The 18,581-nt window shown below is 40.2% G+C and overlaps 1 protein-coding gene across 1 annotated transcript in view; it reads right to left on the bottom strand.

Moving 5' to 3' along the window:
- SLF1 (SMC5-SMC6 complex localization factor 1) overlaps positions 1-18,581 on the bottom strand; it is a 686,747-nt gene that overhangs the window by 248,400 nt on the left and 419,766 nt on the right. The window contains exon 13 of the mRNA XM_053701493.1: positions 7,066-7,211. Coding sequence (XP_053557468.1) covers positions 7,066-7,211 — 146 coding nt within the window. The remainder of the gene's footprint in view (positions 1-7,065; positions 7,212-18,581) is intronic.

Below are 18,581 nucleotides of genomic sequence, written 5' to 3'. Positions count from 1 at the left end.
TGGAACAGTAACATGGCCCTTCAAGTGTGACAGATAGAAGCGTTGCTTCTGACATGGACTTGAGTGAAAAAAGCAGGCAGCGAAACTCGTCAACGCTGATTGCTTATAGAGCTGTTAATATGAGTCGGGATGGTTTCGCAGAAAGACTCTCCCTGCATCTCCGGACTCTAACTTTCATCCATGCTTTCACTGAGAGGCTGACAGGATTACTTAAAACTCCAGTCCCATTGTGAAGAGTACTACCCTTTATAAGAGACTATCTCGAACTTCTGACACTTCTCTGCCAACCTCCTGTGATGAAAGGCAAAGAATGACTGGGGGATAAGGGAAGTGGGGGAGGTATTTAAGCCTTTGGCTGGGGTGCCTGCCTCCTCCTGGTGGCCAGGTTCTGTATTTTCCAAAAGTAATGAATGCAGCTGTGGACTTTCCCCGTTTAAGAAGAAAAACAGAATTTATGTTTACCTGATAAATTACTTTCTCCAACGGTGTGTCCGGTCCACGGCGTCATCCTTACTTGTGGGATATTCTCTTCCCCAACAGGAAATGGCAAAGAGCCCAGCAAAGCTGGTCACATGATCCCTCCTAGGCTCCGCCTACCCCAGTCATTCGACCGACGTTAAGGAGGAATATTTGCATAGGAGAAACCATATGATACCGTGGTGACTGTAGTTAAAGAAAATAAATCATCAGACCTGATTAAAAAACCAGGGCGGGCCGTGGACCGGACACACCGTTGGAGAAAGTAATTTATCAGGTAAACATAAATTCTGTTTTCTCCAACATAGGTGTGTCCGGTCCACGGCGTCATCCTTACTTGTGGGAACCAATACCAAAGCTTTAGGACACGGATGAAGGGAGGGAGCAAATCAGGTCACCTAAATGGAAGGCACCACGGCTTGCAAAACCTTTCTCCCAAAAAATAGCCTCAGAAGAAGCAAAAGTATCAAACTTGTAAAATTTGGTAAAAGTGTGCAGTGAAGACCAAGTCGCTGCCCTACATATCTGATCAACAGAAGCCTCGTTCTTGAAGGCCCATGTGGAAGCCACAGCCCTAGTGGAATGAGCTGTGATTCTTTCAGGAGGCTGCCGTCCGGCAGTCTCGTAAGCCAATCTGATGATGCTTTTAATCCAAAAAGAGAGAGAGGTAGAAGTTACTTTTTGACCTCTCCTGTTACCAGAATAAACAACAAACAAGGAAGATGTTTGTCTAAAATCCTTTGTAGCATCTAAATAGAATTTTAGAGCGCGAACAACATCCAAATTGTGCAACAAACGTTCCTTCTTCGAAACTGGTTTCGGACCCAAAGAAGGCACGACTATCTCCTGGTTAATGTTTTTGTTAGAAACAACTTTTGGAAGAAAACCAGGTTTAGTACGTAAAACCACCTTATCTGCATGGAACACCAGATAAGGAGGAGAACACTGCAGAGCAGATAATTCTGAAACTCTTCTAGCGGAAGAAATTGCAGCCAAAAACAAAACTTTCCAAGATAATAACTTAATATCAACGGAATGTAAGGGTTCAAACGGAACCCCCTGAAGAACTGAAAGAACTAAGTTGAGACTCCAAGGAGGAGTCAAAGGTTTGTAAACAGGCTTGATTCTAACCAGAGCCTGAACAAAGGCTTGAACATCTGGCACAGCTGCCAGCTCTTTGTGAAGTAACACAGACAAGGCAGAAATCTGTCCCTTCAAGGAACTTGCAGATAATCCTTTCTCCAATCCTTCTTGAAGAAATGATAGAATCCTAGGAATCTTTACCTTGTCCCAAGGGAATCCTTTAGATTCACACCAACAGATATATTTTTTCCATATTTTGTGGTAAATTTTTCTAGTTACAGGCTTTCTGGCCTGAACAAGAGTATCAATAACAGAATCTGAGAACCCTCGCTTTGATAAGATCAAGCGTTCAATCTCCAAGCAGTCAGCTGGAGTAGGACCAGATTCGGATGTTCGAACGGACCTTGAACAAGAAGGTCTCGTCTCAAAGGTAGCTTCCATGGTGAAGCCGATGACATATTCACCAGATCTGCCTACCAAGTCCTGCGTGGTTACGCAGGAGCTATCAAGATCACCTACGCCCTCTCCTGATTGATCCTGGCTACCAGCCTGGGGATGAGAGGAAACGGCGGGAATACATAAGCTAGGTTGAAGGTCCAAGGTGCTACTAGTGCATCTACTAGAGTCGCCTTGGGATCCCTGGATCTGGACCCGTAGCAAGGAACCTTGAAGTTCTGACGAGAGGCCATCAGATCCATGTCTGGAATGCCCCACAGTTGAGTGATTTGGGCAAAGATTTCCGGATGGAGTTCCCACACCCCCGGATGCAATGTCTGACGAATCAGAAAATCCGCTTCCCAAGTTTCCACTCCTGGGATGTGGATTGCAGACAGGCGGCAGGAGCGAGTCTCCGCCCATTGAATGATTTTGGTCACTTCTTCCATCGCCAGGGAACTCCTTGTTCCCCCCTGATGGTTGATGTACGCAACAGTCGTCATGTTGTCTGATTGAAACCGTATGAACTTGGCCCTCGCTAGCTGAGGCCAAGCCTTGAGAGCATTGAATATCGCTCTCAGTTCCAGAATATTTATCGGTAGAAGAGATTCTTCCCGAGACCAAAGACCCTGAGCTTTCAGGGATCCCCAGACCGCGCCCCAGCCCATCAGACTGGCGTCGGTCGTGACAATGACCCACTCTGGTCTGCGGGAGGTCACCCCTAGCGACAGGTTGTCCAGGGACAGCCACCAACGGAGTGAGTCTCTGGTCCTCTGATTTACTTGTATCTTCGGAGACAAGTCTGTATAGTCCCCCAAAATTCACCAAAATTTCACCACAGTGTCTTAAAGCCTTAAAAGTATTGCACACCAAATTTGGAAGCTTTAACCCTTAAAATAACGGAACCGGAGCCGTTTTTATATTTAACCCCTTTACAGTCCCTGGAATCTGCTTTGCTGAGACCCAACCAAGCCCAAAGGGGAATACGATACCAAATAATGCCTTCAGAAAGACTTTTCTATGTATCAGAGCTCCACACACATGCAGCTGCATGTCATGCTGTTCTCAAAAACAAGTGCGCCATACCGGCGCGAAAATGAGGCTCTGACTATGATTAGGGAAAGCCCCAATAGAATAAAGTGTCTAAAACAGTGCCTGCCGATATTCTTTTACAAAAAATACCCAGATTAAATGATTCCTCAAGGCTAAATATGTCTAAATATGATCGATTTAGCCCAGAAAATGTCTACAGTCTTAATAAGCCCTTGTAAAGCCCTTATTTACTGTGTGAATAAAAATGGCTTACCGGATCCCATAGGGAAAATGACAGCTTCCAGCATTACATCGTCTTGTTAGAATGTGTCATACCTCAAGCAGCAAAAGACTGCTCACTGTTCCCCCAACTGAAGTTAATTCCTCTCAACAGTCCTGTGTGGAACAGCCATAGATTTTAGTAACGGTTGCTAAAATCATTTTCCTCATACAAACAGAAATCTTCATCTCTTTTCTGTTTCAGAGTAAATAGTACATACCAGCACTATTTTAAAATAACAAACTCTTGATTGAATAATAAAAACTACAGTTAAACACTAAAAAACTCTAAGCCATCTCCGTGGAGATGTTGCCTGTACAACGGCAAAGAGAATGACTGGGGTAGGCGGAGCCTAGGAGGGATCATGTGACCAGCTTTGCTGGGCTCTTTGCCATTTCCTGTTGGGGAAGAGAATATCCCACAAGTAAGGATGACGCCGTGGACCGGACACACCTATGTTGGAGAAAGTATGTTATCTAAATCACTGGACTAACACGGCTACTCCAATTAATATATATATATATATATATATATATATATATATATATATATATATATATATATACAGTATATAAAAAGGCAGAGACAGGTGCACTCTCACAAACAGTCTTTACATGCCAGGGTGCTGAATATGGATAAAGTACAGCAAAACAGGAGAAAGCACTCACTGGACTTGATAAATGCAGAACTTGCTTTTAATAAGTGACGCTTCGGGGAATGCTCCCCTTCATCAGACCAACATAACAGAGTGAACACAGAATATTTATACCCACCAGTGACCCTCCCCAATGTGCGAAAAACTGCCAAGCTGGTTGTCAGGGCAACCAGCCCCCATACATAATACACACTATACAATGTATACAATCCAAGTGAAACAATCATACTAAGTGATAGTGCTACATTCTAATACAAATCTTGAACACACAGTAACATATACAAAGTGAAATCGCAGGACCGAAACAGATGTGTAAATAAGGTGTATGAGAGCATAGGAATATCACATACAGAGCTGAAAAACAACATCCAGATCGGGTTAAAGTAGGAAATGCACGAATAAGCTTACAGAATAGGACCGCACTAACCGGCCTGTAATTAACTACAGTGTTAAATATGAGATCAATAGTTAACACACTCACAGCTCCTCTAAACGGGATATGGACCAAACCAGTAAACAGTCATAAACAGCAGGGGAATAAGCGAGCAAATGTAGAGAACTGTAAACCGTACAAGGCTCCTATCATGGGATCATATAAAGTAGCAGCGCATGCGCACTAACAACAGTGAGCGCATGTAGCTCGAAGTATATGGTATGATGAGTGGCTCCTAATTGGAGGAAACGGCTATGCCTCTATGGTCAGACGCAAACAAGTATGCAAAACAGTATAAAATACACACCTAATAGAGTGCAAGGTGTAGAATAAACTAGACAACATAGATGCTAATATACAGCATGAGGGTGTATAATATACGGGGATGATAGAAAGGAATACTGCTACAGATAGTAATCAGGAGCACATAGGATGCATATGGGATAGGCCTGTACTCGTACTACTCGGCCCTTGTAAATCCATAAGTTTTTTGAACATGCCTGATTTTGAGCCAATAAATACCCTTGGGCCTGGATCTGTCACCTCTAACACTGCACTATACAGCAACAACACTCTGCGATAGCCGGGAGGTGTACGGGGTCATGTCCTTTTAATATATAGCCTGTATTGTAGTATATGTCTTCTTGGCATTTATTTTTACACATTAGTTTGACCCGTCCACTATACTATCTTGTTGCCTGCACTGGCCTATCCCATATCCATCTTATGTGCTCTTTATTACTATCTGTAACAGTATTTCTTTCTATCATCTCTGTATATTATACACGCTCATGCTGTATATTAGCATCTATGTTGTCTAGTTTATTCTACACCTTGCACTCTAGTAGGTGTGTATTCCATACTGTTTTGAATACTTGTTTGTGCCTGACCATAGAGGCATACCCGTTTCCTCCAATTAGGAGCCACTCATCATGTCATATACTTTGAGCTACCTGCGCTCACTGCTGTTAGTGCGCATGCGCTTCTTTGCATAATACACTGCTACTTTATGTGATCCCATGATAGGAGCCGGCCTTGTACGGTTTACAGTTCTCCACATTTGCTCGCTTATTCCCCTGCTGTTTATGACCTTTTTACTGGTTTGGTCCATATCCCGTTTAGAGGAGCCGTGAGTGTGTTAAAGGGACAGTCAAGTCCAAAAAAAACTTTCATGATTCAAATAGAACATGTCATTTTAAACAACTTCCCAATTTACTTTTATCACCAATTTTGCTTTGTTCTCTTGGTATTCTTAGTTGAAAGCTAAACCTAGGAGGTTCATATGCTAATTTCTTAGACCTTGAAGACTGCCTCTAATCTGAATACATTTTGACCACTAGAGGGCATTAGTTCACATGTTTCATATAGATAACATTGAGCTCATGCACGTAAAGTGACCTAGGAGTGAGCACTGATTGGCTAAACTGCATGTCTGTCAAAAGAACTGAAATAAGGGGGCAGTCAGCAGAGGCTTAGATACAAGATAATTACAGAGGTAAAACATGTATTATTATAACTGTGTTGGATATGCAAAACTGGGGAATGGGTAATAAAGGGATTATCTTTCTTTTTAAACAACAAAAATTCTGGTGTTGACTGTCCCTTTAACTATTGATCTCATATTTAACACTGTAGTTAAATACAAGACGGTTAGTGCAGTCCTATTCTGTAAGCTTATCCGTGCATGCATAAAATGTTATTTATGAATAAATAGAACATGTTCTTCTATGTGAAGAGCATTAAAATGTGAAATATTAATATTTTCATGTTGGGTTAAGGCACATGAGAATATGTGATCGGTTTTGCCCAAGAGTCGGGTGATTTTTCCACTTTTTTCTCTCCATTGACTTTTATGGGGGAATATGTGAACGAGCGTGCAATATTCTAAGTTTGGCTTTTTGTGCTTGTCAGGTTAGCGAGCAAATGAAAACAGTTTACTTTCAATTCATTATATGAGTGCAACCCATTGAGTGCAAAAACTCTTGAGTTAAAGTTTCACTTGTAATCTGGCCCATTATGTTTTATCCTGTAGAACGAACACTTTTAAAATATTTTGCTTGTGTTTGTGATGGGGAAGAAAAGATGTAGGATTTAAACTAAATAACTGCAATCAACAGCAGTTTATTTTAGAAGTATAAGCCTTCATAATGTGTATGTCAATTATTAAGACAAATTGCTTTAGGAATACATTTCACTATTAAAATGTTTGTATAAGCCTATAGTTTTCAAAAAAACAGCTCCATTTTGGAATGTATGCAAATAAGCAAAAGCAATACAACATAAAACCTGAGCAGTGTAAAACCCAATGTGTTGTTAATAAATTCAAAATTCACGTATTGAATTAAAGGGACACTGAACCCAAATTTTTTCTTTTGTGATTCAAATAGAGCATGAAATTTTAAGCAACTTTCTATTTTACTCCTATTATCAAATTGTCTTCATTCTCTTGGTATCTTTATTTGAAATGCAAGAATGTAAGTTTAGATGCCGGCCCATTTTTGGTGAACAACCTGGGTTGTCCTTGCTGATTGGTGGATAAATTCACCCACCAATAAAAAAAAGTGCTGTACGGAGTTCTAAACCCCCCCAAAAAAGGTCTATCTGAATCACAAAAGAAAAAATTTGGGTTCAGTGTCCCTTTAAGTAACAACAGAGTACACATTTGCTTACCAATTTTTCTAAGGATAAAGGTTCAGAAGAAAGTTGAAGCTTGTTTGTCATACAAAAGGTTTTAAAGACTGCTTCCGCAACTAACATTTGAAGCCAAGGGGACGTTATGGAGCAGATGAACTTTTGCTTTTCTTCCAGTGAAAAATCTGTGAGGGTATATAAAGTTGAAACTAATAAACATTTGGGCTCACAATATCTATATTTATAGAACAGATTCAACAAAATTAAAAAAAAACTGTTTACAATTTTATAATGTGAATTTTTTTTCACTTTAAAAAAATAATGCAAAAAATAAAATTATATATATATATATATATATATATATATGTGTGTGTGTGTGTGTGTGTGTACTGAGTGAGAGTGCTCTCCCTTGTTACTGTATTTATCTTGTTGATACACCCACAAGTAGATAACCTCTTCCCCAGGGACCTTTCTGCACTTTAGCACTTTTCACGTGCACTGCACTTTGTAACCAAAGTACAATATGGATACTGATGTGGAGGATACAGAAGTGTTAACTTTCACAGACAATGATGAGGCTAGAATCCTGTTTGCTCTTGATGAGGATATGGCAAGAGATGAGTCAGCTAATGCCATTTATTTGGCACTATTGAAACTAAAGAAAAAAGAGATGGATGTGAAACTCCATGGCATATACATCTCCGAATACTATAGAAGGAAGCTAATCCCCAGGGGGTTTCGCATAAGAAACGTTCCCACGATTGGACGAGTGAACCGTGATTTTTTTAAGTGCTGGTGCGCAATTCTCAACAAGTGCTCACTCAACTTAATACTACTTGTTACAGAAGAAATGAGAGCACTTTTGGATGAAGTTAAACTGGAGATACATGAATGTGAGACAAAGAAGACCCAAGTCCTAAGGGAGGAAACTTCTGAAACATGGTTGGATAAGCTAGCTACTCAAGTTAAGGAATATAAGGATAATCTCATCCAATTTAAGAATAGGAAATTGCAGACTGTATGCAAGGATCATAAGGACAAAAGAGTGAATCGTTGGCTGACAGGGGGCAATAATCGGGGACCCTATACACAGAGGAGGAGGCACCAACGCTATTATACCAAGCAATCACTTCAAACCGTATATAGCAGTTCCGGCTCTGATAGTGATATGCCTCAGAGTGGCAGTGGCCCTGCCAATGCATCTGGAAGTACACAGCAGTTTTTTCAGGGGGTCACTACAAGAGCTGGCCAAATAAAACGAGGGGGAGGCCCCACTTACAGACTCCAAATTTGGGGACGGATTTGGTCGTAAACATCAGCCACCAGCCCCTTACCTCTGCTGAACAAAGTCTTCTTAACAAGGGTCTTAGTTTTGTCCCTACCCGCAGAAGCGACAAATTCAATACCTACATTGACTGCCAGAAATTCCAAAGGTCCTTGAGACTAAAATATTTTTTTAAAGATACAGATACTCAAGCTCCAGGCCATCCTTTTAAATGTACAAGTACCTTCGATCCACACAGCTTGAATCCGAGTATAAAGACCTTCATGAGAATGGTGTCGCAGGATGTTAAGGGAATGGAACAGGTGAAATACCGTAACAATCTCTCAGAAGATGAAAAAGAAGCCATCACATCCTTGTCCTCTGATCCGGATATTGTCATTAGGACAGCGCACAAGGGGAGTGCGGTGGTGGTCCTGGATTACCCCTTTTACCGGGAGGAAATACTCCAGCAGTTGAGTGATGAAACTACCTATGTGCCACTAAAGAGTGATCCAACAGGGGAGTTCAAGAGTATTATTGACGAAGCGGTTCTACAGGGTTACAACTCTGGTTGGATAGATGAGAATACTTTTAAGTATTTGAAGTTGGATTTTCCTTCCTGCCCTATATTGTACACGCTGCCGAAAATCCATAAGAACATGGAAAGACCCCCGGGTAGACCGATTGTCTCAGCACGCAATTCAATCACTTCAAGACTAGTAATTTTTGTTGACCACTTCTTGCAACCTCTAGTAAGAAACATGCAATCTTATGTACGTGATTCTTCACAGCTGATTGATGAAGTGGTGAAACTCCATGTTGAAGACACATGGATCCTTGCGACTGCCGATGTTACCAGTCTATATATTATCATACCGCACGAAAGTGGTAAGCAATGTGTGATGGAGGTTTTAAATAGATACCCGTACATCGGTCCCCCTAATGATTTCCTTATCCAGATGCTTGATTTAAGCCTAAGGCTCAATTATTTCAGTTTTGAACATTGCTTTTTCCAACAAGTATCGGGGACGGCCATGGGGTCAAATGTGGCTCCTTCCCTGGCAAATTTATTTATAGAGAAGTATGAGGTAACAGTGATGGGTGTCTTTGATAAACCTGAGGTGAGGTTTTATCGTTGCTGCATTGACGACCTCTTCATTGTATGGAGTGGTACAGTGGAAGAACTAAGGAGTTGGTTTGACCACTTGAATGCTCTGGACAACCCGGTGAAATTCAAACTCAGTCACGATGAAAGTGCAATTGAATTTTTGGATTTGAAGATCTTTAAGAAAGAACAAAACCAATTGAGAACTTCCCTCTATTGCAAACCCACGGATAGATATTCACTGCTACACGCAACGAGTAACCATCCGACATCTTTACTGAAAGCTATCCCTAAGGCACAGATGACCTGTGTAGCCAGAAATAACAGTGAACCACCAATGAGACAGTCTCAACTGTCTGAAATGGCTTGCAAATTTGTACAGCGAGGCTATAATCCAAGGCTTATCGACCAAAGCAAAAAAAATGTTTGATGGCTCCGAACTCACGGCTGCCGACAAAGTTAAGGACAGTACACCACGCCTGACCTTTACTACTTTATACAGTCCTGCCACCAGCAATGTGGGCAAGAGCCTTAACCAGCATTGGAACATCATTAAAAGTGATCCATCTCTTCCATTTAATACATGGCAACATCCCAGAGTGGGCTATAAAAGGAACAAGAATCTAAAGGACACTTTAATGATCACGGACCATTCCCACTGCTACAAGAAAGCTAATTGGCTCCAATATAATAAAAAACAGGGTTGCTTTAGGTGTGCAGGGTGCACGACCTGCAACGCTATAGTACCTGGCCCTACTTTTGGACATGCACATACCAATAAGAGATTCTCTATTCGGCACTTTATCACCTGTACCACCACTCATGTGGTGAATTGTAGCTGCGGGAGGTTTTATGTTAGTAAGACCTCAGATAATGCCCGGATACGTTTTGCCAATCATAGATCAGCCATCAGGACTGCCATAAAGAACAAGAAGAGCGAGCAGCCAATGGTGAGGCATTTCTTGGAGGCCGGCCACACGGTGAATGATCTTCGGTTTGTCCTGATAGACCACATCCCCCCTCTGAAACATGGGGGTGATAGGAACAAGATACTCCTGCAAACAGAAGCGAGGTGGATCTATCATCTGAGCACTGTGCAACCTAATGGACTCAATACTGTCATAGACTGGCACTGTTTTTTATAACTACGAGACTTTATAGTCATTGACAATGAGGGTTCACTTTCTTATTTTGGGGTATAGTGCATTAAACATTTTTCCCCTACACTCTCTTGGGAACAAGATATTTACATTTGCCTCTATTAGTTTAATTGTGTAATTTTTTTGAGTTCAGTTTCAACTTTATCCTCTTGTCATAGGCTCCAATCCATACTACACATAGATCATACTATTATGCACACCACTATGTACCTGACTTGGTAAACCAATTATTCCCAATAGACTATGATCCCCCATGTATAATACGCATTTATGTAATGATGGTGGTGTATATTGTCAGGGCTATTAAGTGGTTCATCTAATTCCACTGTGATGCGCTTATTGGATATGATGTCTTTAACATGTGTTTTCTTCTCTCTTGTGCAGCGGCCGTGTTTTGCTGTGACCACGTATCGTTGGTTAACTTGATTCCTGTTGCTGATTGGGTCTTTCCCTACTATTGCGAGTACTTCGGCATTGAACGGTGCGTTGCCATAGCAACGCTGATGTTGGCTGTTGATTGGGTCTATCATGCATGTGCCCCTTCAGGAAGTATTTGGACAATGCTTTTAAATTATGCCGTTAAGGTTCTGTAATTAACAACGGCTCCATGGAGTCTCATCAATTTATAATGTGCCTTGATCTGTTTTTGACCACATTGTTCTGTGTAATCTATGAAATTTGACATATGGTTATTATGTTGCGGTCTGAGTAAGATACGCCTGTTAATGTGCATTTAATTTTTTGCACGCTCCTGCTCCCTCATTTAGATCATATTGCTCTGGTTATGCGATACATGTCACATGTGATTAATTCACTTGCACTTATTATTAAGCTCAGATAGATTTGTTCATTATTTTCTTTGTATTAAGATATACATTTTATTTGTTTACTATGTGATTGGGTAGTCACTATGACTACCATTTGGCATTTTTTGGTCCTAATTGTGTGTGTGTGGGGTTAAGTGTTTGCTATATTTTGTTTGCATCATGTATACACTGTGTCTGAGGAAGGGGATACTTTGTCCCCGAAACGTCACTACTTTCAATGTAAAGGATTTTTCAAGAAAAGACCAGAGAGTGCAAGTTTTGTGTTCAGCTATATATCTAAATATATATATATATATATATTATATATATATATACATACACACATACATACATACATACACACACACACACACATATATATATATATATATATATATATATATATATATATATATATATTAAATGGCAAAAAACTTATGTTAATACCTAGAGTGAGAGTGAGTGTTGCAAGGGTGGATCAGCCAGCATGGCTAGGTAAGAATTTTTGCTTATTTAAGCCAGCAGTTTTTAAACAATTTTTTAATATGCAAACTACTTTTACTTAATTAGCGATTTTAGGATACGTAGACTGAAAGTTTAACATGTTTTATGCCACTTTGAGTCAATAAAAAAAATATCTAAAAAAACACTAATCAGACAACATTTCACCCAGTGCAAAAGCAGATTCTCACAACACAATCTATTCAAATACCAGCTTTCAGACAAATCCAAGCAGCTGATTCTTAGACTGTCCGAATTAAGCCTATGGAATTTTAAACACATACCGCTGTTTTTTCAATCTCAAATATCTCAAAAACTACTAAACCTTCTAAATTCTTAACTACTAAATAACTTTATATTTTCCAGTTTTGCATTGATTCCCAGTCCGGATCTAACTGCCAAAATATGTCATTCCACTCCAAAGATATAAGCATTTGAAAAAACTATTTTTTAATTAAACAGATTCTCAACGTAAACTATGGGAACATGACCCAATATGCATTTGTACACCTACAAAGACCAACACATCCCTTCATCCCACTACATCTCTCATCTTATTTTTCTCTGTTTCCAGCATCCTGCTTCTGCTTCACCTCTATCAGGGCCTGATGATCAAAGGATATACCAGCTTGGAGAAAAATTGTAGTGCAGACTTCACAGGGGATGAACTCACTCAATGCTCAAAAGAAAAAAGGTTGAACTCTCCAGCACTGAGAGATTTCTCTCATTTCTGCATATGAAAGAGATAAGCCCAGTGCGACATAGCACTGCATGATGAGTTTTGTTAAACTTACACTATGTGCATTATATTTTATATTACTTTAGACTTCAGATGGGTTAATTTCATTATTATCACTTTTAAGCTTTGCACTTTGAATTTTATATTTTAATAAATTTAGATCAAGCAGTGATTTTACAAATTTGGACTATGTTTTAAAAGTTTGTTACTTTAATAAATTAGGATCATACTTTGTATATTTCTGTGTATCTTTTACAACTTACATTGCATTTTCTACTTGCTCCATTGTAAACTAAAACTGACAGTTTCAGAAAGTGGGAGGGACAGGGAAGTTCCCTGGGCATATCACCCTGAATCCAATGGGGCTGCAGAACGGTCTAATCAAGCTCTGGAACAGTTCCTCTGTTGCTATGTCTCAGATCACCACAATAATTGATCTTAACTGTTACCTTGGGCAGAGTTTGCTCGTAATAGTGCTATTAATGCTTCCTCCAAGTTATCCCCATTCATGGCGAATTATGGGTTTCAACCATCCTTGTTGCCCGATTCTTTCATGTCTCAGGGTATTCCGGCTTTGGAGGAGCATCTCTGGCAACTCTGTTACAAGTGGGTGCAGATTCAGGATTGCCTTCATCGTTCTATGCAGCGCCAAAAGTTCCAGGCTGATCATAGGCGTTTGCCCGCACCTTCCTACCAGGTTGGTGAGAGAGTTTGGCTCTCCTCCCGCAACTTGAACCTTCGTGTGCCTTCCAATAAATTAGCTGCCCGTTATGTTGGTCCTTTTCGAATACTCTGACGGGTTAATCCTGTGACCTACGCTCTTGACCTTCCTCCTGCTATGCGCATCTCCAATGTTTTTCATGTCTCCCTCTTGAAACCATTGGTTTGTAATCGGTTTACCACTGTGTTGCCTCGTCCCCATCCTATCTTTGTTGACAACCATGAGGAGTATGAGGTCAGCAGCATTATTGACTCTCGTATGTCCAGGGGCCGTGTACAGTATTTGGTCCACTGGAGGGGCTACGGTCCGGAGGAGCGGTCTTGGGTTCCCTCCTCTGATGTTCATGCTCCCGCCCTCCTCTGTGCCTTCCATGCCTGCTTCCCCAATAAGCCTTTTGTCCTCCCGCGGGGGAGGGGTCGTTGAGGGGAGGGTACTGTCGGGTTTTTTCCCTGTTGTTAGCCATGTGCTGCTGGCAGCCATTTTACTCACCTCTCTTCTTGACTATGGTGCATTGTGGGGGATGCTGCTCATTTCCTACACTTCCTTTTATGGCCAGACTGGTGTGCATCATCCATGTGAGACAGGATGCAGTCTCAGAATTGTGATGTCATCACTTATTATTTAAAGGGCCTCTGTTCATTATGCTTTGCCTTTGCGTCTCAGACCTGTTTGTGAGAGTTCCTGTGTATTACCTGGCTGCCTGACGTCCTTCCTGGTTCCTGATCCTTGGCTTGTTCCTGACTCTGCTGTTTTCCTTGTTCCTGATTCCGGCTCGTCTGACTATTCGCTTTGGCTCCTGACTCGGCTCGTCTGACTACCAGCTCTGGTTTTGACTCCTGGCTTGTTATTTGACTTGTGGGCTTTTTATTATTTTTTGCTTTTAATAAAGGTGTGATTATTTATGCACTTCTCGTTTCAGTCTGACACAATCAACCTTTATGTAAAGAAGTGCTTCTGCAAATTACTCCTGAATCTACAATCCTTTAGCTTGAGATCATCACCCCTTGTTCTTGAATTGTTCTGCTGTAGGCGTGAGCTTGGAAGTTGCAGGGAGATTTTCAGAGATATTGCTGTAGTTGTGAGCTTGGAAGTTGCAGGGAGATTTTCAGAGATATTGCTGAAGGTGTGAGCTTGGAAGTTGCAGGGAGATTTTCAGAGATATTGCTGTAGGTGTGAGCTTGGAAGTTGCAGGGAGATTTTCAGAGATATTGCTGTAGGTGTGAGCTTGGAAGTTGCAGGGAGATTTTCAGAGATATTGCTGTAGGTGTGAGCTTGGAAGTTGCAGGGAGATTTTCAGAGATATTGCTGTAGGTGTGAGCTTGGAAGTTGCAGGGAGATTTTAAGAAATATTGCTGTAGGTGTGAGCTTAGAAGTTGCAGGGAGATTTTCAGACATATTGCTGTAGGTGTGAGCTTGGAAGTTGCGGGGAGATTTTCAGAGATATTGCTGTAGGTGTGAGCTTAGAAGTTACTTTCAAGGTTAGTGTAGACCAATGGTAGAATAACCAGACTTGCCTACCTCCTAATTGCACCTCTCACAATTGTGCAATTGATTTAAAAAGATTTAAAAGTAACAAAGGGTGGAGGCGGCGCCAAAAGAGGCGATCTAGCACTTTGAAATAAATTTCTAAAAACCTGGGTAAGTATCGAATCTAAATAGTCTAATAATAACTATATATGTTATACATATCCCCAATAGATCAGAATGAATACAATTGGACCTTATGATTAAAATAATTCAATATGTATTTCTCTAGACTAACCCAAACCACTTTTTATCAGATTTTGAACTTCTTAGGAAATTCTTAAAAAATTCTTAAAAAATGCAAGGTGCTGCAGGTTTCAATATCAAATAACAAATTTTTATTGCACAAAATCCAGATAATTCTAGAAGAATTCAGAGTATTCAAATAAGTATAAAATCACTTAAATACTGTGACACCGGTGTCCATTAATCTAAAAAATACTGTTTTTTTGCTAACAGCTATACATAGTGGTTGGAAACTGTTCTAGAACCTTTTTCTGATTAGAGCGTTACAATTATTTGTTTAAAGTTTGCTCGAAAGTCTTTTAAGTACATTAGTAATTTTAATTCTCATTTTTTTTTTTTTTTTTTTTTTTTTTTTTTTTTAGATTAATGGACACCGGTGTCACAGTATTTAAGTGATTTTATACTTATTTGAATACTCTGAATTCTTCTAGAATTATCTGGATTTTGTGTAATAAAAATTTATTTGATATTGAAACCTGCAGCACCTTGCATTTTTTAAGAATTTTTTAAGAATTTACTAAGAAGTTCAAAATCTGATAAAAAGTGGTTTGGGTTAGTCTAGAGAAATACATATTGAATTATTTTAATCATAAGGTCCAATTGTATTCATTCTGATCTATTGGGGATATGTATAACATATATAGTTATTATTAGACTATTTAGATTCGATACCTACCCAGGTTTTTAGAAATTTATTTCAAAGTGTGAGCTTAGAAGTTGCAGGGAGATTTTCTGATATATTGCTGTAGGTGTGAGCTGTAAATCACCCTTGGAAGAAGAACTAGAGGTGGAAAAATATAAGCAAGTTGGTAAGACCAAGGAACTGCTAACGCATCCACTATCTCCGCCTAAGCATCCCTGGACCTGGAAAGGTATCTGGGAACATTCCTGTTTATATGGGAAGCCATCAGATCTATTTCTGGAAGACCCCACATCTGTACAATCTGAAAAAACATATCTGGATGGAGAGACCACTCCCCCGGATGCAAAGTCTGACGGCTGAGATAATCCGCTTCCCAATTGTCTACACCTGGGATATGAATCGCAGAAATTAGACAAGAGTTGGATTCCGCCCAAGAAAGTATCCGTGATACTTCTTTCATTGCTAAAGGACTTCGAGTCCCTCCCTGATGATTGACATACGCCACAGTTGTGATATTGTCTGTCTGAAAGCAAAAACATAATTTATGTAAGAACTTACCTGATAAATTCATTTCTTTCATATTAGCAAGAGTCCATGAGCTAGTGACGTATGGGATATACATTCCTACCAGGAGGTGCAAAGTTTCCCAAACCTCAAAATGCCTATAAATACACCCCTCACCACACCCACAATTCAGTTTAACGAATAGCCAAGAAGTGGGGTGATAAAAAAGTGCGAAAGCATATAAAATAAGGAATTGGAATAATTGTGCTTTATACAAAATCATAACCACCACAAAAAAAGGGCGGGCCTCATGGACTCTTGCTAATATGAAAGAAATGAATTTATCAGGTAAGTTCTTACATAAATTATGTTTTCTTTCATGTAAGACGTAGTGACGTATGGGATAATGACTAGCCAAGATGTGGATCTTTCCACACAAGAGTCACTAGAGAGGGAGGGACAAAATAAAGACAGCCAATTCCTGCTGAAAATAATCCACACCCAAAATAAAGTTTAATGAAAAACATAAGCAGAAGATTCAAACTGAAACCGCTGCCTGAAGTACTTTTCTACCAAAAACTGCTTCAGAAGAAGAAAATACATCAAAATGGTAGAATTTAGTAAAAGTATGCAAAGAGGACCAAGTTGCTGCTTTGCAAATCTGATCAACCGAAGCTTCATTCCTAAACGCCCAGGAAGTAGAAACTGACCTAGTAGAATGAGCTGTAATTTTCTGAGGCGGAGTTTTACCCGACTCAACATAGGCAAGAGGAATTAAAGATTTCAACCAAGATGCCAAAGAAATGGCAGAAGCTTTCTGGCCTTTTCTAGAACCGGAAAAGATAACAAATAGACTAGAAGTCTTTTGGAAAGATTTAGTAGCTTCAACATAATATTTCAAAGCTCTAACAACATCCAAAGAATGCAACGATTTCTCCTTAGAATTCTTAGGATTAGGACATAATGAAGGAACCACAATTTCTCTACTAATGTTGTTGGAATTCACAACTTTAGGTAAAAATTCAAAAGAAGTTCGCAACACCGCCTTATCCTGATGAAAAATCAGAAAAGGAGACTCACAAGAAAGAGCAGATAATTCAGAAACTCTTCTGGCAGAAGAGATGGCCAAAAGGAACAAAACTTTCCAAGAAAGTAATTTAATGTTCAATGAATGCATAGGTTCAAATGGAGGAGCTTGAAGCGCCCCCAGAACCAAATTCAAACTCCAAGGAGGAGAAATTGACTTAATGACAGGCTTTATACGAACCAAAGCTTGTACAAAACAATGAATATCAGGAAGAATAGCAATCTTTCTGTGAAAAAGAACAGAAAGAGCAGAGATTTGTCCTTTCAAGGAACTTGCAGACAAACCCTTATCTAAACCATCCTGAAGAAACTGTAATACTCTCGGTATTCTAAAAGAATGCCAAGAAAAATGATGAGAAAGACACCAAGAAATATAAGTCTTCCAGACTCTATAATATATCTCTCTAGATACAGATTTTCGAGCCTGTAACATAGTATTAATCACAGAGTCAGAGAAACCTCTGTGACCAAGAATTAAGCGTTCAATCTCCATACCTTTAAATTTAAGGATTTCAGATCCTGATGGAAAAAAGGACCTTGAGACAGAAGGTCTGATCTTAACGGAAGAGTCCACGGTTGGCAAGAGGCCATCCGGACAAGATCCGCATACCAAAACCTGTGAGGCCATGCTGGAGCTACCAGCAGAACAAACGAGCATTCCTTCAGAATCTTGGAGATTACTCTTGGAAGAAGAACTAGAGGCGGAAAGATATAGGCAGGATGATACTTCCAAGGAAGTGATAATGCGTCCACTGCCTCCGCCTGAGGATCCCGGGATCTGGACAGATACCTGGGAAGTTTCTTGTTTAGATGAGACGCCATCAGATCTATTTCTGGAAGTTCCCACATTTGAACAATCTGAAGAAATACCTCTGGGTGAAGAGACCATTCGCCCGGATGCAACGTTTGGCGACTGAGATAATCCGCTTCCCAATTGTCTATACCTGGGATATGAACCGCAGAGAGTAGACAGGAGCTGGATTCCGCCCAAACCAAAATTCGAGATACTTCTTTCATAGCTAGAGGACTGTGAGTCCCTCCTTGATGATTGATGTATGCCACAGTTGTGACATTGTCTGTCTGAAAACAAATGAACGATTCTCTCTTCAGAAGAGGCCAAAACTGAAGAGCTCTGAAAATTGCACGGAGTTCCAAAATATTGATCGGTAATCTCACCTCCTGAGATTCCCAAACTCCTTGTGCCGTCAGAGATCCCCACACAGCTCCCCAACCTGTGAGACTTGCATCTGTTGAAA

The sequence above is a fragment of the Bombina bombina genome, chromosome 2 (genome assembly GCF_027579735.1).
Source record: "Bombina bombina isolate aBomBom1 chromosome 2, aBomBom1.pri, whole genome shotgun sequence".
Taxonomy (NCBI): Eukaryota; Metazoa; Chordata; class Amphibia; order Anura; family Bombinatoridae; genus Bombina; species Bombina bombina.
This window is presented reverse-complemented; position numbering and strand designations above follow the sequence as displayed.